The 23,677-nt window shown below is 34.2% G+C and overlaps 1 protein-coding gene across 1 annotated transcript in view; it reads left to right on the top strand.

The window, feature by feature from the left end:
- LRP1B (LDL receptor related protein 1B) overlaps nucleotides 1-23,677 on the top strand; it is a 1,866,249-nt gene that overhangs the window by 656,576 nt on the left and 1,185,996 nt on the right. The window contains exon 3 of the mRNA XM_042994392.1: nucleotides 17,891-18,028. Coding sequence (XP_042850326.1) covers nucleotides 17,891-18,028 — 138 coding nt within the window. The remainder of the gene's footprint in view (nucleotides 1-17,890; nucleotides 18,029-23,677) is intronic.

The following is a 23,677-nucleotide window of genomic DNA, read 5'->3' as shown; positions in this document are numbered from 1 at the left end:
GGGTCATGATCTCAAGGTTTGTGAGATGGAGTCCCATGTAGGGCTCTGCACTGACAGAGTGGAGCCTGCTTGGGACTCTCTCTCTCTCTCCATCTCTCTCTGCCCCTCCCCCATTCGTTCTTGCTCTCTTGCAAAGAAATAAACTTTAAAAATAATAATTTCCTTAATGATAACCTGCATGACAATAATTTTCTTTCTCTTATCTTCTCCAGTCAAATCTTTCTCAATTTTTCAACCATTGATTTAGAAGCCTAATTCCCAGATGCTACTCATTTTATATTTTTCTGTATGGAATGAAAAGTATTTGTTGAATTTTTAAATAAAAAAAAATTTTTTAATGTATTTATTTTTGAGAAAGAGAGAGAGAGCATGAGCGGGAGAGGGCAGGGAGAGAGGGAGACACAGAATCCGAAGCAGGCTCCAGGCTCTGAGCTGTCAGCACAGATCCCGACGCGGGGCTTGAACCCCCGAACCATGAGATCATGACCTAAGCCTAAGTGGGATGTAGGGGTCCATCCCAGGGACTGTGAGATCATGACCTGAGCCGAAGTCTGACACTTAGCTGACTGAGCCAGCCAGGTGCCCTGTTGACTTTTTAAATATGGCACCTAGTACTCTAGAGATGTTCTGAAGAAAGGGATAGCTTTATTTTTCTTAGTAATAAAAAAATTGTGTATGAAAATTTATATCAAGGCAGCCAAGTGATGAGTGCTGAAACAAATTTTATATATTTTATTTTTTTATTAGAAACTGGAGTGTTATATTATTTTTTTGACCGATCATTACAACTTAAAATAACTTATTTTAATATCCCAAATATTAGTAATGTTCCCAAGTCTCATTTATTTTGAGAATTTTATAAATAAGACATCTGAGTCCTTATTTAAATTATTGATTGTCATGACCTGTTGCACCAAATCCAAACCAAACCTTTCTTCATATTAAGAACGTTATATTTGCATCAGCATTGATGGACCTTGAGGGCATTATGCTGAGTGCAATAAGTCACACAAAAAGACACATATTGTATTATATGACTTACATATGGAATCTAAAAAGAAATAAACAAACTCACAGAGAACAGATTGGTGGTTGCCAGTGGTGGGAGTTGAAGGTAAGGGAAATGGGTGAAAGCGTTCGAAAGGCACAACCTTGCAGTTTGTAAACATAGGATTAGGATCAGTGTTAAGGAAAGGAAGAGATTTTACTCTGCCAACATGATTTATAGGCAGTATATCATTGTGGGTAATAGTGTAGTCCCTGAACTGAAAGCCTAAATTTGAATCCTGATTTCATAAGATGATAGTTGTGACTTTGGACAAGATATTTAACTTCTGGCTCTCTGCTTCCTGACTTATAAAATAGGAATAATAAGTATGCCGAATAAGACTCATCAGAAGGCTGAGTCATTGAATTCCCAAGGGCTCTAGAACACTGCCTGATATATGGGACACATTCAATAAATGTTAGCTATATAATTTTCAAGGGAAAGCATTTCTTCTGAATTAAACAATACAATCTCTTCTGTAGTTTCTCAGGCCAGTGGAGAGACATGAAGCCATGTAAGGAGATGTTTCTGGAAATGGAATTTATGATTCCTTTGTTCAGGGCCTGAAAAACCAGAGCCTAGATGGAATAGATTGGGTGTTGGTATTTGCCCATCTAAGTCAAGGACAACTTTGTAGAAGTTGTAAATGAATTTTAAGGATATTTACAACAAAAACACATATAGTAGAGTTACTATTCAATGGCAGACATTGTTCACAGAATGTTGTAAAGGTCACTAGCCATATACCTGTGGGAACTCAACTTAGGGGTGGCTTGGAGAGATTGTTTCTTTCCACCATGCTGTGTCTGGAATGACTGAAAAGATATGGGCCATTATGCAGTTGCTGTAGATGCCAGCCAGGAGGCAGCCCTTTTTCAGGGTGGGGTGTGAAGATTACAGACATGATTTGGACTCATATTGAGGAACTGAATCTTTGGTAAACAAAACAAAACAAAACAAACCATGCGTGTGTGTGTGTGTGTGTGTGTGTGTGTGTGTGTGTGTGTGTGTGTGTTTTTCCCCAGCAGTTTCACTCATGCCATTATAGATAGTAAGGATATAGAGGGATTCCATTGTGAAAAGCTCTTTTACCAGGTAGGAAACTTGCAAGAGGATTTATATTTCAAAATGACAGGACCTAAAACTCACATCAAGAAATGTCTTAAAGAAAAAAAGTACAGAGTTGTAGACTATGGAACTATATTAGTCAGAATCTTATCCAAGAAAATAATGGATTTTGGATTTTAAACATCTGGGATTTTTATTCCTCAATAATAGGACTTTGTACACAGAACAAGTCGTTATAAAGTGTTACAGATGAAGACATTCATTTCAGACTAACAAACTCTCTCCCTATTGAAAGAAAAGGATTGCATGTTATTTCACTATTCCTTTTCAGTAATTCAAGCCATTTAATGGCTAAGTTTTATTGTAGTCGTAAATTATGCCCTTAGTGTTTGGCGCTTTATAGTATCTTAACATCAAATACTAAGGTTATACAGGTATGTTTGGTTCTAAGATATTCAACTATTTTTTATATTATGAAACTAAAAATTTCAAGCATTTAGAGATGTAATTTTGAATAGTCACACGGCTTAGATAGTAACATAATCTTTGGGTAATTGTACATTTTGCTGTACTACTGTGTTAATAGTAACCTGTTAGGTTATTTTCACCTTTAGAAACATCTTGCAAAATATTGAGAATGAATTTACCTACTAAACATATTAATTTTGTATTTGGTTATTTTCATAAAAGTTAAATTTAACTACATTACAGGTGGAATACTCGTAATTATGCAATGCCAATTAAAAAAATAAAAGCAACAGTTGCCAACTTTTCTTTCTTCAGTGTTTTACAGCTTGCACTTTGTTCAGCAGATTTGCTGTAGAGCTCAGGCCTAGTGGATACTTACTCAATTCTTTAAGCGTTTTTTTTTAGCAGTTCACTATTAAGGGAAAGTAAAGAAAAGATTGACCGAACAGGAATCATCCTGCAAAATTTATTATTCTGTCCTTTCTCTGGACCCTCCCCATTGCCTTCACTTCACACTAATACATAGGTAAAAGAAAACCCCTGTATCTCCTTAATTAGTTATTCTAGGTCATTTTATAGCTTTAAATTAGGACACCAAATAAATTCAGACCAGTTTTAACAACTTAATTAAAAATTGAAGAAAGCCCTGCTATTAATGCAGTGGTAGATGTGTAAGCAATTGCAGGTAGCAGAGCAGAGAAGGTAGTTGATCCAAATAAAGTATTTGAAATGTCCTAGGTGTCCATTTCCTAGTGACCTAAACGAGCCAGTTAACTTCTCCAGAAGTACATTTTGAGAAATTAAAGGAGAAAATGGGGATAGGATGCAGAAGGAAAATAAATAGAGGGGAAATTATATATGCGTGTGTGTACATTATTTGTATTCATATATAGGACTTGTGAATAAAATGGAAGCAGGTCTTATGCCTTAGTATTTCTCAGGGCTCAAGCTCCGCCTCATAGCAATTAAGGCTGTTCATCTTGACTTATAGTATGTAGTAAATTTAGAAGTGACTAATACGATTTTAACCAATCTGTCAAACCTAACAGTGTATGATTAGTTCTCCCTTTGAACTTTCACACTATCAGTTCTCAGTTTCTGAAAACAAATAACAGAAAACATGGACTTTTTGCATAATTTCTCACATTTTATATCTGGTATCCTTTTCTGTATATTATGCCTTTTTTTCTTTTTTCTTTTCTTTTTCTTCTCCTCCTCCTCCTCCTCCTCCTCCTCCTCTTCCTCTTCCTCCCCCTCCCCTCCCACTCTTTCTCACCTTCCCCTCCTTCGCCTCCTTCACACACTATATAAGATCACTGGGTAATGTCTAAAAGATTTTAATTTTTTTAAGGATATGAACACATATGCTGTCCCAAAGACATAATCATTCACAACAATTTGCTGCAGATCAGCAATTTTTAGAATGTACCAATATATTGATATTAATACAAAGTTTAAAATTATGTGTTTCTGCCCTGTCTTAAGTGACATTTTATTTAATTTGTGGTTCATTAAACTAGATACTCCATTTGTTGAGTCCATTTCAGTGAACACATTTCCAGAAAATGGGCACTAGGTTGTTTGTTTTTTTTTTTTTTAATATATACTTGTTTATTGTATTAGCACATAAGCAGGGGAGAGGGACAGAGAGAGACAAGGAGAGAATCTTAGGCAGGCTCCATGTTCAGCACAGACCCTGACACAGGACTTAATCCTACTGCCCTGGAATAATGATCTGACTCAAAATCAAGAGTTGGACATTCAACTGACCCAGCAACCTAGGTACCCTGGAAGCTAAATTTTAAACCAATTTTTTGGAGTTGTTAGTTCATTGCTACTCAAAACGTAGTCTGTGTAGAATACTAGGCCCACTTGGGAGCTTGAGAAACACGTAATTTTAGTGCCAACCAAGATCTACTTGTAATGTAAGAAGACCCCTAAGTGATTCCTATGTACATTAAAGTTTGGAAAGCATTGTCCTGCTATATATATAGCATGGCTATGAATGTGGCATTGACAAAATATTCAGTATGAAATGTGGAAAAATGTTCATGAGAGACAGAATTCATGAAAATCTGATCAGAGTAGTAAAATGGTAAAATATGTTGGATAACATCAAAGAAGATGGAATCCTTCATGCACCCCAGTATAAAATATCAAAATGTTGACATCCTAGGGTAATTTTATGCCTTTTTTTTAATCTAAGGAAGCTTTTAGATATCTCTTATTTTTAAATAAAATTATCTAATAAAACAATTCTGCAAATAAATGAGGCTTGCTTAAAGAAATTCTATGGATTCCTTTCTAAATACTGTGCTATTTTATCGTAATTGTGGTCATTAATCAACTTCATCAGATAATACCATAATGAGAACATAGGTGGAGCCAAAAGAAAAATATATGCTGCAGGAATGGATTTGTATATTGCCCCATACTGACAGACATAACAAATAGTTGCTTATAGCTGAGCAGTATTTTCTCTTTTACCAAATCTGTGTGTGTGTGTGTGTGTGTGTGTGTGTGTGTGTGTGTGCGCAAGTCTGCAAAGATCCACCTTAAATGAGGTTTCAGATTCCAGATAGTAAAGGCATTGAATTAATAAAAGGCTTATTTAGAAATTATTTACAATATAGATATTAAACTCAAGAATGAAAAACAAATGTGCTTTTGGAATTTTTTCATTTGCATATCCTATTCAAACTTCTACAGAGAAAACCAATTTCAAAAGCCATGTTATAAATTTCAGACCTGATAAAAACTGGGTCTCCTCTGTTACCCAATGCTTGATTTTCCATTCTGTACACTTCTGTTGACCTTTCGTTTTCTTCTTCTTTCCTGTTTCAGGTCCTGTTGACCATCTTCTCTCTTCATTACCATGGGTGTGAAGGGTCAGAAAGGGCAGATGAAACAAAAATAAATCAATGGTTTTCTCTGCAAATATATCTGACAAAAATGATTTGGTGCAGGGGTTGAGACTCACTGAAATTTTGTTACAACAGTATTTAACATAGAGCAGAATTCAGTGTAAGGTTGATCACCTTTGAAGCCCTTAAACAGAATAGGGTGATAGAGTAAAAATGCCTACCTTGGACATGTAGTTGTATGAATACCATTTATTTTTCCATTTTGTTTTTCATAATCCTCAGCCTGGATAACCAAATAACCAGAAAGTTCCTTTTGTTGTTTTGTTTGTTTTGTTTTTCTTCTTGAGCCAAGGACATTTTCAGGAGGGTATGGCAATTTTATAAGTCATTACAGTTGTCTGTAAATGTAAGGCATTCCTCTCTAGTATCCAAATAACAGATAACAATAGTTCATTAATTTTTCAAACCATTCAGATATCATTTAGTAGGTTAGTTTCATTAACACTATTAGATATATTATAGTCCTTGTGTTAGTGTGTGTGGTTCAACCACAGCATCATTGTTTACTGTAGTCTTCTTTTACTCATCATAAACCTCCATATCCAGTATTCTGTGAAGGGTGTAATTGCTTTCTAAAATTTTGAGAAAACTGGTGATTGCCAGTGATGGTTTCCATGAAGAAACAGGAACTTCTTTTGTTGATTCACTATTCACCAAATACTGTTTGTTTATCAGATGTTTAATTGTTCACATAAATTGGAGACATTCAGCTCTATTTAAAACTGGAGAACCAAGGTGCTAATGAACCGAGAGTAGTTAAATGAGCACTCAGATGCCCTTTAGTGATTCCTTACAGAGTTCTCCAGGGAGAATTTGGTTGAGAGTTTAATGCTGGCACATTGAACTCAAACTCAACCTTGGCTAAGGCTCCTTTTAAGTATGCAGTTAAATCTTAAGTGGTATCAGTCCTTCCTTTTAGGTATTTGTATTGCTCCGAAGATTCTGACTTGCTCTGTGTCACTTCTAGCATGAAGAGTATATATGGGTAACAGATGTTAGGAGGTAAAATCTGTGGTTGAAAAATAGAAAGGCAGATAATTGTACCATATGGTATTTGAATCTGTGATGTCGACATCCTTCATGCTGGACTCCATCCTGCCAAGCTAACCAGGCACTGAAGCTGTCCCAATGGCAGAAGTCACAGAACTTTACCAGGAAGAGGTATCAACTGACATGTGACCAGTCTGATTGATCTAGAGAATAACCCACCAGAGCAGAAATAAGCACATGGTGAAAGACTGATTAAATGGGTAAAGGAAGGGGTTTTTGCTATGGGTAAGTTGGCTGATTACTAGAAGGGGCTTTACCTTAGCACTACATGACATTAAAAACTACATGTCAATAAAAAAAAAAAAGACATTAAATTTGTACTTACTGTGAGCAACCTAAACTTAAAGTGAGTATTTTGTCATCAATGCAAAGCCTGTGGGGACTGTATTCACAGTTAGAAATTGCTGGCAATAAACAATAGAAATTCTTCGAAGCATGATTGTTAGTTAGCTGGTGTCCATGGCACAACTGTAGTGGTTGATGAGCACTTTTATTTTGATTCTGAACACCTGCGACCCAGTGCCCTCCTGAAATGTTTCAAATAATCCCATGCTATTTCAGTTCAAAGTGGGCAAAGAGGCCATCCTAGCATACCTCAATAGACTTACCTGTCACCCAGCCTGTCCTGCCTCCCATCTTCCCTTCCCTCTTCCTATCTCTCTCTCCCTGGTTGAATAGGTCTGGAAACCTAGAATTGATGAGGGTCCAGAAGCAAGAAATCATCGATCATCCACAGATAGGCAAGATTCCCTTCAAGTTTTCTTCATAAGGCTATAGAAGCTATAGCCTGTACAGTGTTTTCCAACCTCTGGTTGTTAAGAGTTAAGTATAGACATAGCATTTCTTCACAGCCTTGACTTTTAACATAATTCTCTTTTCCTCAAGATCCCTATGTAATCTACTTCACAAAGAGAGAAACAGATATAAATACATACATGGGTTTGTTGCCATATTTGTTTCTTTGTTACAGGGGATTGAGATTGTAGCATAACATGGTAGTAAAGAAACCAGTGTTTGAAGATATAAGAGACCTGAATTCAAATAATAGTATTACAACTTTGTGACCTGGAAGAAGGTATTTAACCTCTGCAAGCTTCAATTTCTTCATCTGTGTACTAGCAATTGTAATACCTAATTCATAATGTTCTTGTAAGGATTTAATAAGATAATGAACATTATTTGCTTACCACAGATCCTGGAATATAGGAAGTACTCAATAGACAGCAATTATTCTACTATAATGCTACTTTTATAGAGTGCAATAAAGAATAGTTTGTTTTCATTAAAAGTGCATCATAAAATTTTCCGAGTTAACATTTTGAATGACATGAAAATTAAATTGTGAATAATATCCTTCATCAGTAACATTGCACTTGTGTTCTGAAATGCACAATGTGTATATTCTAGTAAGGATTTAATACTGTTATATTTAAGAATATCTCTACCATCATATGATTTTTAAAATTGGGTTCTTTAACATTCTGTCTTCTTCTCAAGTATAAATTGGCTTATATAAAAATTACTGTGTGATGCAACATGCTTCTTCCAAGGTAAGACATTTCAAACACACCTACTCTAACTAGTCTTTCTCAATGTGAAATCACTTGTATGATAATCAGGTTTCGCAAACAATTGTTTGTTCATTTTTGCATAGGGCAAATAATTCCTTTTGAAATGTGATGGAATGATTCAAAACATATATTGATTTTTTCTTTTCTCTTTTCCATTTTTGTCTTATCCACTCATTCCGAGCAAATAGCAAGGTTTTATCCAAATGGAATAATGAATGAAAAACTCCTATTAAACAATTTTAGTTTGGGCAAATATACCAGTGGGATCAGAAAAGATCTTTCTACTCGTTGTCTACATATATTACATGAAATATGGGTGGTTTGACGAAGGGTCATGGAACATATTTCTCTCTGAATCAGAAATATACTTTTCTTTTTAATCAGTATATAGAATTTAATGTTGTCTTGAATGAGCAGTAGAAAAAAAACAAAGAAAACCAAAAAAACTTGTTCTTCAATTTTTGTGAAGTTGTTTTCATCTTAATTGTGGTGATGAGATAATTGAATGAGAAATGTTGTTTGTCATCTAGTGGATTCTCAAAGTAGTTCTTCTGATTCTTAATCTGAGGACAAGGAAGTACAGGCATAGCATTTACTAGTTGTAATTTCTTATATATTTCGTCATCAAATGTTGGCATTATTCACTAGGTTTTTTTGCAGATTTGGAAGTAAATGATGTCTTTCAAGAGTCTGGGTAATGATTTATATTTGTCAAATTCCTTTCACTTTTGACTATTGTCATTTGGGCAGCATGCCACCAAAACCCTTTCTTCCATTAATCACCTGATACCAATATGCCTTTGAATTTTTAAACCATAATTGGGGACTTACATCTAATCTTTTATTATCTTAGCCTCTATAGGAAGAGACTGGAAAAATACTTTTCTTTTTTATATATTTCTCAAAAACAAAAACAAAGAAATTTAGAGAGGCAATAGCAATGCCTCTGTGTGCAGAGTTTGGCCCAGAAGCAACATCTAACACATTTGTAGAATCAGAGAGGGAATGAGGGAATGACTCTCAGCTGTCCTCACATGTGGAAGAGCCAGTTGGCTGCTCCCACTCATTGTCTTTTTATTGCAATAAGACCCCTTTTCTCTGGGAGATGTGTGGAACTGATTTTGGCTTGTTTTTTCCTGCCAGGCATTGATCTTTTACCACGCTTCTTACCATGGAGCCATCTCTGCTTCAAATTGAGTAGGCTTTCCACACTCTTCTGAACTTCAGAACTGTAATCAGTTAGCCATCACTGTGTTTCCATATGTAAAGTAGCTCTGGAGAACACAAGGAAAAAACATTAGGTTTAGAGATGAAACACTTATCTTCTATTCTGTCTTCTAGAAGAGAGAGATATTCCCAAAATGGGACTTTTTATCTTCTACTTTCTTATTTTATTTGCAAACTGGGTGAATATTTTCCACCCAGGTGTTTTAACATGACTAGAATATATATGCTACGTCTTGAGGAATCTATAGTATTTCTGTAAGCTAAAGAAGGAAACATGCCTTCTTTCTGGTTGATTAATTACATATGTATCCTCCAATTATTTAAAGAGAGTTGAGGGGTGCCTGCGTGGCTCATTGAGTGAAGTGTCCTACTCTTGACTTCAGCTCAGGCCATTATCTCATGGTTCATGAATTTGAGCCTCATGTCGGGCTCTGTACTGGCAGTGCAGAGAGAGTCTCTCCCTCTCTCTGCCCACTTGCTCTGTCTCTGTCTCTTTCAAAATAGATAAATGAAAACTAAAAAACAAACAACAACAAAGAATTGAGAACCAACTTTACAAATAAATAAAATTATCAGCTAGAAATGTGATATGAGCTTCAATGAAATGCCTCTTTTTCTCAAACAGAATACCTTTGTCATTTTTAAGAGAGCCTAAAATTCTATTCTTCTGAGTTAATCTATTGTTTCTGTAAGTATCTTTTAAAATGCAAATACATTACCTATGTAAGAGATAGCACCTAGTTTACCCAGTTGACTGGCAAAGAACAGGGATCTAAGAAAGTTTAAAAAAAAAAAAACAACAAAAAACATACAAATGTGGAGGGAGGGGAAAAGATGGAGGGGAAAAGGAATTTCTAGACCTTCTGAAAGAGAAAGTGTTGGTGGGAAATGTGATCCAGCAATCAAGCATGTGAAGAATACATGAATGGAGAGAGGAATAAAGAAACACTTAAAACCTCAATAGCGCTGATCTTTTGTAATTAATTAATTTATTTATTGAGCCATCTAAGCTGAGTTCCCTCCATTAGCACTAGGTTTAATGAATAGCAATGCTGAAATGGCTCTCCGTAATAAATGATTTCATTTATTTTCTTATCTATTTGCCGGTAAATGGAAGGTCAGAAACCAAGACAGTGAATTGGCTACATAAAGTATTTGTTTCTAAAATTATGAGTAATGGCAATGACACTATAGCTATGTCCATACAGTATTTTTCATTTGCCAGTTTTGGCTGTATTCTAAATGTTTACAGATTCAGTGCAAGGGATTCTATGACTTAACCTCCCTTTGTTGGATTCAGATGCAGACAGTGAGTTGAACTGATAAAAACCAGTTGAGAGATATATTCTAAAGTTAGCAGAACACACACACACACACACACACACACACACACAGATCTGTTTTAATATAAGTGTTTCCAGATATGATCCAGAAAGTTTTCAGTATGAGTCTTAACTAGCCATCCATTTATTCATACAGTGGTGTAGACACAGTGGTGACTTTGGTCATAGCAGAATTACTTTAATATGGTACAGTTTTCCTTAGGTGACCAGGCAAGCTTTTCACATATTAAATACATAAATAAAGCTCTTCATGTTAGATGCGAGGAATTTTCCTACACTGAGACTTCTGAAGAGTAAGGACTAAGGAAAAAAGACTTTTTAAACCTTGGAACAACTTATCAAAGCTGAAAAATCTCCTTCCCGAGGGCGTTTAAAAATAGGACAGATGTTAGAGATGGTTTAAGGGTAATGCAGCTGGACAAAATCAATCACCTTTACATCTCTTCCAGTTCTTGAATTTTCACAACAGCCATTTGAAATATGTAAATGCACAAGCCATTACTGGAACCCATCTTACACAGAAATTATTTGAGTGAGTTACTATTAGATTGAGTGCACATGTGTCTTTAGAAGTTCTTATTCATATTCCTGTATCCTCAAGAGTAGTCCTATAGATTACTCTAACAAATGATATCAGTTAATATTATTTTATTTAGAAGTTGAAACTCATAAATCCAATTTTAATTTTCCTTGAAATACTATAAATTTATTTCTCCCATTTAAATTATCAGCTTGTCAGTTGATGTAGCTCACATGAAAAAATAAATTATGCTTGAAAATAACAAAATCCTATGAAATACAGAGTTCCAGGAAAGTTATAGTCCTTCTGTAAAAGTATTATGTGATCCAATATTTAATATTAAATATGTATATGATATTAAATGTGTTTCTATGATATACTAATTTTCCCATGAAATATGGAGAAAATAATGTGGTCCACATACTTTACAGTTTTTATAAGTGGCTATAACTGTTTTGATTTCTCAGCCATGAGAATTAAAACATTATAATGCAATATTTACATTTACTTAATTGCTTAGGAATTCCCTTTTAAAGATGATAGCTTTTAGTATTTCCAACAAACTGGAGCTGATTGTGTGGAGAAGCATTCTTTCAAAATAAAATGATGAAAATGGGGGAATAGTAATGATTAAGCATTTGCAATTAAGGTAATAACATTCCAGAAATCTTAATATGTTTCTTTAAGTGACACTAAAAATTTGTTTTTGAATAATTCTAGGAAAGTTAATTTTTAAGGTAGTTTTCACGATTCTTAGAAATCATGAGCTCTTCAATTTATTAAATAGAAACTCTCTACAAGATTCAGTATTCATAAGGTAAATATTATATGACAGCCTAACAATAGAAATAGTCCTGTATTCTTTATACACACACAGATATATGTGTATGTGTGTATTTTTTAATCAGTATTAGGTTTTATTAGAAGTTGAGTTTCAAGAACTACGATATAATCAAATCTCATTCTTGTATGTGAATAGATAGGTATAATTAAATAATATCCAGAAGTGCATAATTTTTAACATCTAATTCAAAGGCAGCTTACGGTTTTTGGTGACGACTTTATATAACTATTTTTTCCTTGAATTTTACATCCAGTAGTAATCAATATGTTTTTATTCCTACATTCCATTTTATATTGTGTAGTGGGAATAAAATTAAAAATAAATAAATAAATAAATGAAAGGCTTTGTGCCTCAAGAAATTTACGTGAAACTGCATATATTAGTATAGTTCATAAACTATACACAAAACTATACAAGAAACTATATTGAAAAAATGTGATATAAAAAATGTATGAGTTCATAGAAAATGTGGGATCAATCTCTGTCTCTGTCTCTCTTTCTCTCACACACACACACACACACACCCTCTTAATTTGTATAGTGTTTTCCAAACCATGATTTCATTTGCCTGCTATGATAATCATGTGAGGTAGACCCTATTATGATCCAACTTTTTCAAATGTGAAAGAAGATTCTCGCTGAAATTCAGTGTTTTACTCAGGTTGAGATAACTAATAAATGGCAGACAAAAAACTTAAGAGTTTGGCCTCTAAATTTAATAATTTCTCCATTACATGACGTTATTTTTCACAGAGAAAACTCGAGGGAGAAGCCAGAGTTTGGACTTGAAGCCTTGTGTTGGGTGAAAAAGAGGTGGTTTGCTCTCCAGATGATGACACTGTATACAGAAAATTTCAGAGATTGCAAAATTTTGGAGTATTTTAGGGAGGCGAAGTGAAAGATGACTCTGAAAGAGCAAAAGTACTGAAAATAACTTGTAAATATTAATTAAGTTTCAGTTAGATGATAAAATCAGGTCACAGAGTTTGGTTTTGTTGTTGCCAAAATTAAAAATGACTATGATTTTGCGAGTAGTCATTGGATGAAAGTGATATTTGTAAAACCTATTCTGAGAATGGATTGGTGGTAGAAAAAGATAAATCCTAGACTATAGAAGAAAGTAGAAATCAGTCAGGAGTTAAAACACACCGGGCATTCATTCAACAATTGTATGTTGAGCCAGGTAGTGTACTAGATGTGAACTAGATGTTTGTGATTTTCAGGGAGAGATGGAGAGAAGTTTATCAAAGAGCATGTGTGATATGCATCCAAGTGTGTTCATGGAATGGTATAAGTAACAACAGCAATAGTGGTGTTAGAGTATGAAAGGCATGACAGATAATTGCCGAAGTATGTCTAAGTGAGAGGAATTCTGGTCTGCTTTTGCAGGATCTTGTTTGCCTCTACTTCACAGTTAGTGGGGTCGTGGAGACCTTGGGGAAAACAGCCCAGTGGTGTTGGGAGCGGAGGCTGGAGGGAGAAGAAATTGGGAATAATACAGGCATAGTGTATATTTTGAAGAAGTTTAAGAAATAAAAAAAAAATAAGAAAGAAAGGATGCCATTTGCAAGAATGTTCAATCAGCAAAATTAACCTTATTCTTGAGTGTAGGCTAAGAAAATTGAATGAGTTATTGGCAGAGGATTTAGAACCATTGGAAAGACAGAAATGGGAAATGCGGCTAAGTGGCAAATCTTTGTAGGACTCAGAAAGTGGAAGGTGATAAAGTATAAGGTGGAGAGGTTAACTTTGGGAGGAGGGTTGATGCTTGTCCTAAGATATGATGATATAGTGATAAGGCAGATATCTGACTGTATCTGCCATTATAGAAGAAAAATTTCTATTCCTTCCCAAAATGTGCTTTCACAATTATCTTTAGTCCAAAAAGACATTTGATGAGGCTTAATATCTTTTTAACCACTATTTTTTTTTTACTGAACAGAGTAAGATGTTTATATATAAAAATGATTTTAACATCCAAAACAATACAGACAAGTCACATTGTCCTTGTATTATCCTAGAAGGCTTGTTTGTAAAATGAGGCTCAGTTTGAAAAATGAAGCCTATTTCAACTAATTGGGTAAAGCTTATAAAAAATTTAAAAATATAAAAACTGTTTTCCTGTGTTTATATGTTTTAAATCCTTCTAATGATAGAGTTTTTCTTTCTTGTAATTAATTGCTATATTTTAAGTTCTGCTACCTTGTTCAGGTCACCTAAAATTGCTGGGAGTCTTTTGAATATGCGTTACTGAACATTGCAGTCATGTTCTAAGACTACCATGCTCATTTAAATTTTGAAGCATGTTTGTACTATTTTGAAATTCCTCACATGCTCCCCTGTCATCTCTGTCCTTCTCTCGGATCTACCAAATCCTAATGATTTAGTAACTAAAGAGATAATTCCAGATATATCAGGTAGCTTCCGACCCTGCTCCTTGCTATATCCAGATTATGGTTTCTGGTTGTGGAATGTTTTGAATGTGTAAGGTTTTGTGAGATGAAACATTTAATGCAACATTGACATATTCTTAGGGATTCATGTAGTCCCTATTATCACATTCTTCTTGTGACACAGATCAGTGCGTAGAAGTGGTGATCAGGTTGAGTCTTTTCTTCATTTAAAACATGGACTAAAGGAGACTCATGGGATAAACACACCTTTACTGCACAAATGATAATTGGAAATCAAAGATGGATTATTCCCTAAAAGCAACAGTACACTAAATACCCATATTGCCTGGTTTCTGGGATAATTTCAGTTAAGGCAGACATTGCTATTTCTTAAACTGCCCCATCTTCTAGGAAGACAACAACAAAATACTGAATTTTTAGTATAGTTTTCCAACTGGAGTATCCCAGCATTAGTCAAAGGGGTTTGAAATACTGATTCCCTCAATTTTGATGTTAATTCCCAAGACCTGGGGCAATGTCTGCAGAAAATTTCTGCTATTTACTTCTGTGTAACTTGCAAATGTTATCATTTTTTTTAATGTGCTTTGATATGACAATTTGGGAAGAACTGGTTAAGATACAATCCATCCATTTACCAGCTGTCTTACCAGTGTTACTCAATAGTGATAGAAGCTAAGAAAAGAGTATGTTAAAGACAAGGAGGACTATGGTGGCTAGTCTATAAAGAACTACTTAACTCGTTCTTTATTCCAAACATTTGTTTTTTTTTCCCTGCATGTTACCACTGGGAAGAAGTTAATAGTTTTGTATGTTGCTTTCGAAAAATTCAAACTTTTTTTGTTTTCTCAAAATCTGTAAGTGGCAGATCCTCTCTTGTGAACACCATATGTGCACTTCATTCCTTCTATCATGTTTATCTGTTACCTGACAATTTTAAGAATGAAAAACATACTTTGATTAGAGCCAAAACATGTATCACTTTAAAAATCTTGCTTTTAATAAGAACTACTGAGTCATCTTCAGTCTCTATAAAATTTCTAAAGTCTCCCAGGTTTGAGGTGTTATTTCTGTGGGCTATTTCTGGAATTTTTACAGAGAGATCTAAATATATCTGGCCTAAACACTACTTTGACATTCATGCAAAGATGCATTTTCTCAAAATTTTTAAGAATCAGCCAATTAATTTTAAAAAGGACTGCATTATGACTGTTGTTGGTCATATAAATTTATAGCCTTTCAAAATGAATTTATATTTTTCAAGTTTATTTTTAAAGTGAATTTATGTTAACCTTATAAATTTAAGATTTAATACTAGAAACTCACTGAAGAGTTTTACTTTTATTCATAAAGTTTGGACTTAAATTTGTGTAATTTTGATTATATATGAGTGTGTATGCATATATATGTGTGTGTGTGTGTGTGTGTGTGTGTGTGTGTGTGTGTATATACATGGAAATGTTTATTTTTTTTAAAATATTGACATTCAAGTTACAGAGACATGTTACAGTAAGAGGAGTTGTGTATTTTGAAGTGACAGGTATTTGACAAAACTAATAGCTTTGTATGGCACTGATTGTATAAATACAAATGAAAAAACACAAGGAAACCATTTAGTGACAATATTTCATCTAGTGAAGCAACATCATAACAATTTATTTACATCCCCCACATGCAAAAGGTCGAAAGCTATTTTAGCATCAAACAAAATCACATATACCTATAATTCATTTTGAGAAGATATTCCAAAACATATCTTACTTTTGGCAAGTACAGCCTTTTTTTTTCCCCCCTTTTGGGACTTGCAGTATAAAAAGGATGTTATGAGATAGAAGTGTTTACTAAAAGGCAACTCACCTTCTTGGAACATTCTTTACTTAACTATGATAAAGCAAACACTTTGTTAATGTTTGCCAGGAAAAATGCTAAGAGCTTTGGATATAATCCCTACAACAACCTGATGAAGCATAAAGAAGGTACATAATTTGTTCAACTTCTTATTTATAAGTGATGGGACCAAGAATCTGCTCCAGAGTCTATTAACAACTCCACTCTGCTGCATTTATTTACATGATTAACACATGTTGAAATCCAATTCTGAGCCTGCATCTCACAAAACTCACAAAGCTCAGTGTTATGCTTTCAATAACTTTTGACATTCATAACAAGCCTACAAGGTAAACTCAGGTGATTGTATTATTTGCACATGAGAAAACTAATGCTTAGTTGATTTAATAAATTAGCATCCCATGGGTATTAACATAGCTGTGATTAAATTCTAAGTGTGCCTGACTGTAGAATCTGGGCTGTTGTAATAATCAGTGTCAAATTAACATATGATTGCAGTCATATGGTATGACAGTACTCTGGATTTAGGGGAGCTGGGCAAGATTAAGAATCATCATGGGGAATTTGGAGAGTGCCTATTGAAGAAGTCTAGATAGGATTTGGGAATTAGCAACCTGAAATTTAGATATAGCAGTGTGCTATTTGGATGTTTGATGATGATTTGGAATTAGTGAGCTTCAAAAAGGCTTGACATTCCTACCCAAGTGTGTTAAAAACACAAAGGGTGATCATATAATGTACTCTTATCATCAGTAGGGGAAATCAATGAGTAAACTGTTTATGATAGCCTTTCCACTCCTTAGTAAATTCTACTGTATTATAACTGCTCAGTAAATATTTTTTAAACAAAAGAACCCATATATAAATAAGCACATAACTAGTGGTTCTTCATAGAGAACAGATTAAAATGAAGTATTTTTTTGGATTGACACAACTTTATTAAATTCCACTAAAATATTTTTGTTCATGTTACCTGATTTGATTATAACAAGAGCTCTGCCAAGGAGTTGCCATTGTCCATATTTCATAGTTGAGGAAATTGAGACTTACAGGGTTTAAGTACTTTGGCCACTTAATCTCAAGATAAGAGATAGATCAGTGACTCAAACAAACTCTCAGACTTTAAATCTATGCCACTTTAAGGTTGAAAAGAAAATCTGTGTCTTCAATGCATTATTAAAAGTAATTTTCTATCCTATGCAATTTGAAGAATTAGGTGTTTAATCACATGGTCTGATGTTGGTGTCTCAGAGTCAGAGCTGCCTTCTCTTAGTATTTACTATAGTTTTGTAAATTAAGGGTAATGATTTCATTTTCAATGTTTATTTTTGAGAGAGAGGGCATGAGCACGGGAAGGTCAGAGAAAGAGGGGAGAGAGGGTACCAAGCAGGCTCTATGCTGTCAGCGCAGAGCTGGATGAGGGACTCGAAACCATGAACCATGAGCCCAAACCAAGAGTGGATCATTTAAGTGACTGAGCCACCCAGGCACCCCCAAGTAAATAATTTCTTGTGCTTAATAGTTTTAGTATTGAGCGCCAAGCTAACCCAATTTTGCCTTTTTTTCAGGTCCCGAAGAAGTAGATATCAAGTGCCCCTTGAATCACATCGCTTGCCTTGGTGCCAACAAATGCATTCATTTATCCCGACTATGCAATGGTGTCTTGGACTGCTCAGATGGGTATGATGAAGGGCTGCACTGTCAGGGTGAGTCCGTCTGTGGAATGATGCAACCACAATATTCAATTTTTCATAGTTTAATGAAAGTCAAAAGAGAACCTATGCCCTGCCTTTCCTTTCACCCATAACCGTATCAGTTATTGAGAAAGGAAGAATTATATTGCCAGACACAATATGCATTTCTACCCTGCAACTGTTGTGCTTTATTTAAAAATGCCATTAGAAGAAGAAATACATTTGGGCTTTGAAGTTGGACTCTGAAACAATTACAGATTTCATAGGAAACAGTATTTTTGAGCAAAAGACAAATAAGTCTTTGTCACACAGTGTCATAAGCTTATTTCTTTGAACATTTGCTTAAACAAAGAGTATTTCAAGTAAAACTTCTATAACCAAATACTTCAGTATGATGTGTTTATGGGAATTTTTCCTTAATATTACCTCCATGAAGTTATACACACTTTCTTGTAATATTCTTTTTTTTTCTTAAAAAAATTTTTTTTACATTTATTTGTTTTTGAGAGACAGAGACAGAGCACAAGTCGGGGAGGGGCAGAGAGAGAAGGAGACACAGAATCCAAATCAGGCTCCAGGCTCTGAGCTGTCAGCACAGAGCCCGAAGAGGGGCTCAAACTCACAAACCATGAGATCATGACCTGAGCTGAAGTCAGACACTTAACCAATTGAGCCACCCAGCCGCCCCTATTCTTTCTTTTTAAAAAAAAATCAATATCTATGTTCTAGAGCAGTCATAGTTTTACTTCTATATTAATGATGGGATGAAGAAATAATTAAGATCTCAAAGTTAACAAAAAGTTAATCAGAACTGGCACATTCTCATAAAACTGGTAGGGGAAATGAAGTGTGAAAAAAAAAAAAAAAGAAAAAGAAAAACTTGAGGATTAAGGTAAGGACCCAAATCTGGAAACAGAATTGAGGTATCAGTCAAGTAAATTTGGGTCCAAGGTGAAGCCAGGAAAGAAACCACTGAATCAGACATCTCTCAGATTTCTACTAGCTGAGCTAACAAAAAGGATATGTATTGAAGCTAAGATGCCAAAGGGTAAGTAACTTGTCCTTCGTGTAGAGGTCAGTAAGACAATAAGGCATAGAAGGAGGTATAGAAATCTGGAGATGCATGTCTGATCTCTGACCAGAGTCACACAAACTAATTATTGCCATGTGCAAAAACGATCTAGGTCACGAAAAGTCCCAGTTTTGCAGGAGGCACTCTATAACTATATGTGAGCAAATTGTTCAAAGTCAGCTACTGCTTTTTAAAACATTGTGTAGTCAGCAATGTACAGGCCAAACAAAACTTGTTTGAAGACTGGTTTCCAGTCTCCTACTGCTGGACTGAATGAAGGAACTGGATTTAATACCAGAGATAGAGAGATACACTGGAAAAAAGAGTAAATCTTAGAAAGGTAGTCCTTTTTTAAGGACCAGTTCTAACATTGGTGAGAATGTTGAGAGACCATAGATGAACTGAGTCACTAGGTCTTTCCATCATTCAAAAGGGGAATTGCTCTGGCTCTGTGGACAGATTCATATTAAGAAGTTAAAGGTCTTCCTTCTTTGGCTGAGTTTCATTTCCTAGCCTGAATTCTGACAGGGTCATAGAAAGAACCAGAAGATTGTTAGTTTTAGTTATGAACACATGTGTAACAGTAATTAAGAAGAAACTTTTTTAATTTAAAGACTTTGTGACATGTATTATTTTTTTATAATTGGATATTAAAAAGAATGATACTAGCAGGAAAAGTAAGGTATGGAATTGTAAAATGATAGGAGTTAAAGAGTTTAATTTTCTTTTCAGAAATTAATTATATTTTCTATAGCCTAATTCTATCCACTTCAGTTGTAATTCAGGCTTCCTATTACATGAAAAAAAAAAAAAAAAAACCCTTTCAGATAGGCATGTGTGACTAAGCTTCTAAAAGAGTGAAATCAACACATTGCCAGATCCTTCCACAGAAGTGGTTATACAAATTGGAATATCTCAAACATATCTCAGTGCTGTGAATCACATGAAAATATTTCTGAATTTTCTAATAAAATTTAGAATTGTGCTCCAAAGCACAACTTTATAAGGAATATGTTAATAGTAAAACAGGGGATTCAAGTAAATACAAAGTATTGGAATAAAAACAGTATTAAATTTATTCTGATCTTTGAAAAAGCTGAATGTATACTTTAGACTGAGAGACATTTAGAGTATATAACTGTTTATGTTTCAGTCTTGTTTCTGTTCTAATACAGGTCTCTAACAGTTCCAACTTTCACATCTTTGTCATTAGTAATATTTTTTTTTTCATTTTGTCAGTAGGAGGCTGATTGTACAATTTTGGCCTTTTAAATATTTCTGGATTTCACCAGAAAAAAGTGTTTTGTAATGCCTAAGTAATTTGTTGTGACATGAGTTGGACTTAGAAATAACAAGAAGTGTAAGTGGATTTATGCTTGCTATTTACCTTACTAAAGGGTGTATCTTCAACCTTTCTCCTAATTTTAAGTCGCAACCAATGAAAAATTGTTTTCTGATGAGTTAATTAGGCATCAGACTGTCAGGTTCCTGAAGAACTTTCTCATCTATAGACACATAATAAAGAAGAAACCAGATTAATTCAAACATGGCATTGATTTTTAGAGATGCTTTTCTTTTGCAGAACAGTTTTGGCTAAATCACTTTCTCCCTCTAATTCCATTTCTCTTTTTGTTGCGTTCTAAGCACATACTCTAAATTAAATATTTATACATGAAGCCAAAGACATGAATCAAAGATGGGTATGTCTTTTTTTGTCTAATAAAGGATCCAAAACACACTTGGTGGTATATTTGTATCCTTTATGAAAATTAGTAAGGGGAAAAGTTTAACAATTTGGAGGTGATATTCTGGTCTTGGAAATGTTTTTGTATCAACCGAGTTGTTTTCTGAATGTTTCCTAGAAAAAAATCAATTTCTTCCTGGTGAGGGTAATGAAAAGATATCTATTACTAATGATTTTCTATAACACTGGTATTTTAATCTCCATAATTTAGCTTCATTTGAAGAAAGAAATATGGATTTTTTATATGGGTGTATTTATATACAGGAATGTACTTGTAAAACTTTTACAATGAGAGTGCTCAAAATCACCACATCGAATTTTAGAGGATTTCATCTCTTCCTACATAGTATTTCATATTGGTAACAATATCACTATGTCTAAATTGCATGAGCAATAAAAACACATTCTATACAGTATAAGCTTTCTCAGTACAGGATACTTCCACAAAAATCCCAAAACCATGCACAGAAGGGAACAAATTCAACTAATAGATATCAGATTGACTGAACTATATCAAAATGCTATTTTAAAATTTGACAATCTTAAGGTAATTATGTTAACATTTCAAGTAGCCATGCACAGGAGAGGCCCTCTTTTTATTCACAGTCCTGGTTAGAGTGCATTTGCAGTGCAAAATGACCAAACATTTCAACGTACAAGGGAACAACGGTTTCTGTGGCACTATCTGCTTTTACACGATTAAAAGAATATGGGAACTCTTCCTGTTCCTGTAAAAAGAGATTCTGTCTTCTGTGTCTCAATAAAACGTGATTATGTAATCTATGTGATTGTATTCCAGCAAACATCCCAATGTCCTTTTAAATTTGAGAAGATAAAGTGTGCGAGGAGTTTACTAAAACTGATTAGGGAATGGAACCCGCTGACATCTGAAGAGCTCACTACCCAAACATACAAATATGCACACATAAACACATACTGTTCTTTTTTTATTTCTCTCTTCTATTCCGAACCTGTTCCTACATAATTCTGAATGTATAATATATTCACTTAGTGTATTTGATATGAAGCTTAAGGAAGAATAAGATTCTCTTGTATATCGCCCAATTCCTTAAATAATGCATATTCAGAATTCTTAACATTCCATTTTTTTTACTTGCCAGTTAGAATAGAATTTTCTTAATATGTGGAATTATAATTTTCTCCATCCACCCACAATCTATTCTAATGTATTTATTTTGGATTCCATAATTCTAATGTATTTATTCGAACACCTTTTGGATACTAATACTACTTTATATTTAAAAAATTTACACAGCTTTTTCTTTTATATTACTATTCTTAAAAATCTTAGGAGAAAGTACTTAAAAACCCTGAAAGTAATTTACAAATTAGCCTTCTCAAAATGGACTGAGGTAAATTGAAAATCTTATTATCTGTAATGAGTCACCACAGGAAAATTAGTAATCCATAACAGTTAAATCTCATATATTCTAATTATTCAGAAATTAATCCAGATCAATTAATTAGGTGTCATTAATAGATTTGACAAAATTAAGTGTAATAAATTTAGTTGAAAATGTTAAGAATTCTTAGCTCAAATGTTCAGGATTATATTTTTCATTCTTCAAGAAAAGAAATGTTTTATCTTGGGTGATGTTTTGTTAGTCATTACAACACTGGTTTCAGATGGGCACAGGATTAACCTGTACCCAGAAGGAAGGAAAGAAACAGGTTGCTGAAGCTGAGGAAGAAGACAAATAAATTTGGAGCACTTCATTGTTGTTTTTACTTACACCTTATTGTGTCAGTGAATCTTACCTATTCCCATTTTAAAAGTTCCTACTGAAAAATATTTCCAATCTCTTTTCTAAATTAAATGGGCCTATCACACTAGAGAAGGGAATTTCAGCATGCAGAATCTAAAAGCAAAGGTACAGAGGAGAGGTACAATTGCAAGCAATGTTAGAGGAAGTACATCTGTCAGCAACATAAAGCTTAAGGCACATGGAGGGAAACTTCACCAGTGTGTTTTCAACTCACTTGAAACATTGATGGGCTGAGAGCTAGAAAACAAACAGCGGTAATTACCCAGGAGGAACAGGGTTTGTGTGCTCAGACCACTTTTGATTGTGAAAGTTTGTGCAACTTAAAAGTAGATCCTGCTGTATTCTTTTCTTTGTCTTGAGTTGTGCTAAGGTGATCAGGTAGTCTCAAATCTTTTTCAAGTGTAAGCATTTTCTAAGCAATTAGTTTCAGTAATTGAGTTAGTTTAGTGAAAGGCTATGACCCTTACCACTGGTTGATTTCAGGGCCAAATTAATGTGTTTTAGAAACAGCAATAATTCTTAGGAAGTGTAGGACTTCTACAAGTGTATCATCCTTTTGTAAAGCCATTATAGATATTGTCTGTATTGACAAATGACATCTGTATGAAAATTAGGATGGTATACTTGAAGACAATTCTAAATATATGTATGTGTATATATGTGTGTTTATATATGTGTGTGTATTTTATATATATATATATATATATATATATAAATGTATATTCATTTTCAGTCTTAGTTTTATAAATTCTGTTTAATTAGAAATAGATTGTTGTGCAGATATCTAACTTCTTAACACTGATTTATTCGAAGTGATTGCTTAACTAATCCTGCTCAAGAGACTTGGAGTCCAAATTTCTACTGGTTGTTTGAATATGTCGACTTCTACCGACACCTAACTAGCTGAATGACTACCTGTGGGAAAAATATGATTAATTTGGCTCTGTATCATAGCTCAGAATGTGGAAGGATAATCTGAAGTAGTTTACTGTTTGCTCGAAGTGAATCTTTTTGTAGTGGATTTACATCTTTGATTAGTGTTAATATTCTATTAATTC

Source organism: Panthera tigris, chromosome C1 (genome assembly GCF_018350195.1).
Source record: "Panthera tigris isolate Pti1 chromosome C1, P.tigris_Pti1_mat1.1, whole genome shotgun sequence".
Lineage (NCBI taxonomy): Eukaryota > Metazoa > Chordata > Mammalia > Carnivora > Felidae > Panthera > Panthera tigris.
Note: the sequence above shows the minus strand (reverse complement) of the source record. Positions and strands in the feature narration are given on the sequence as shown.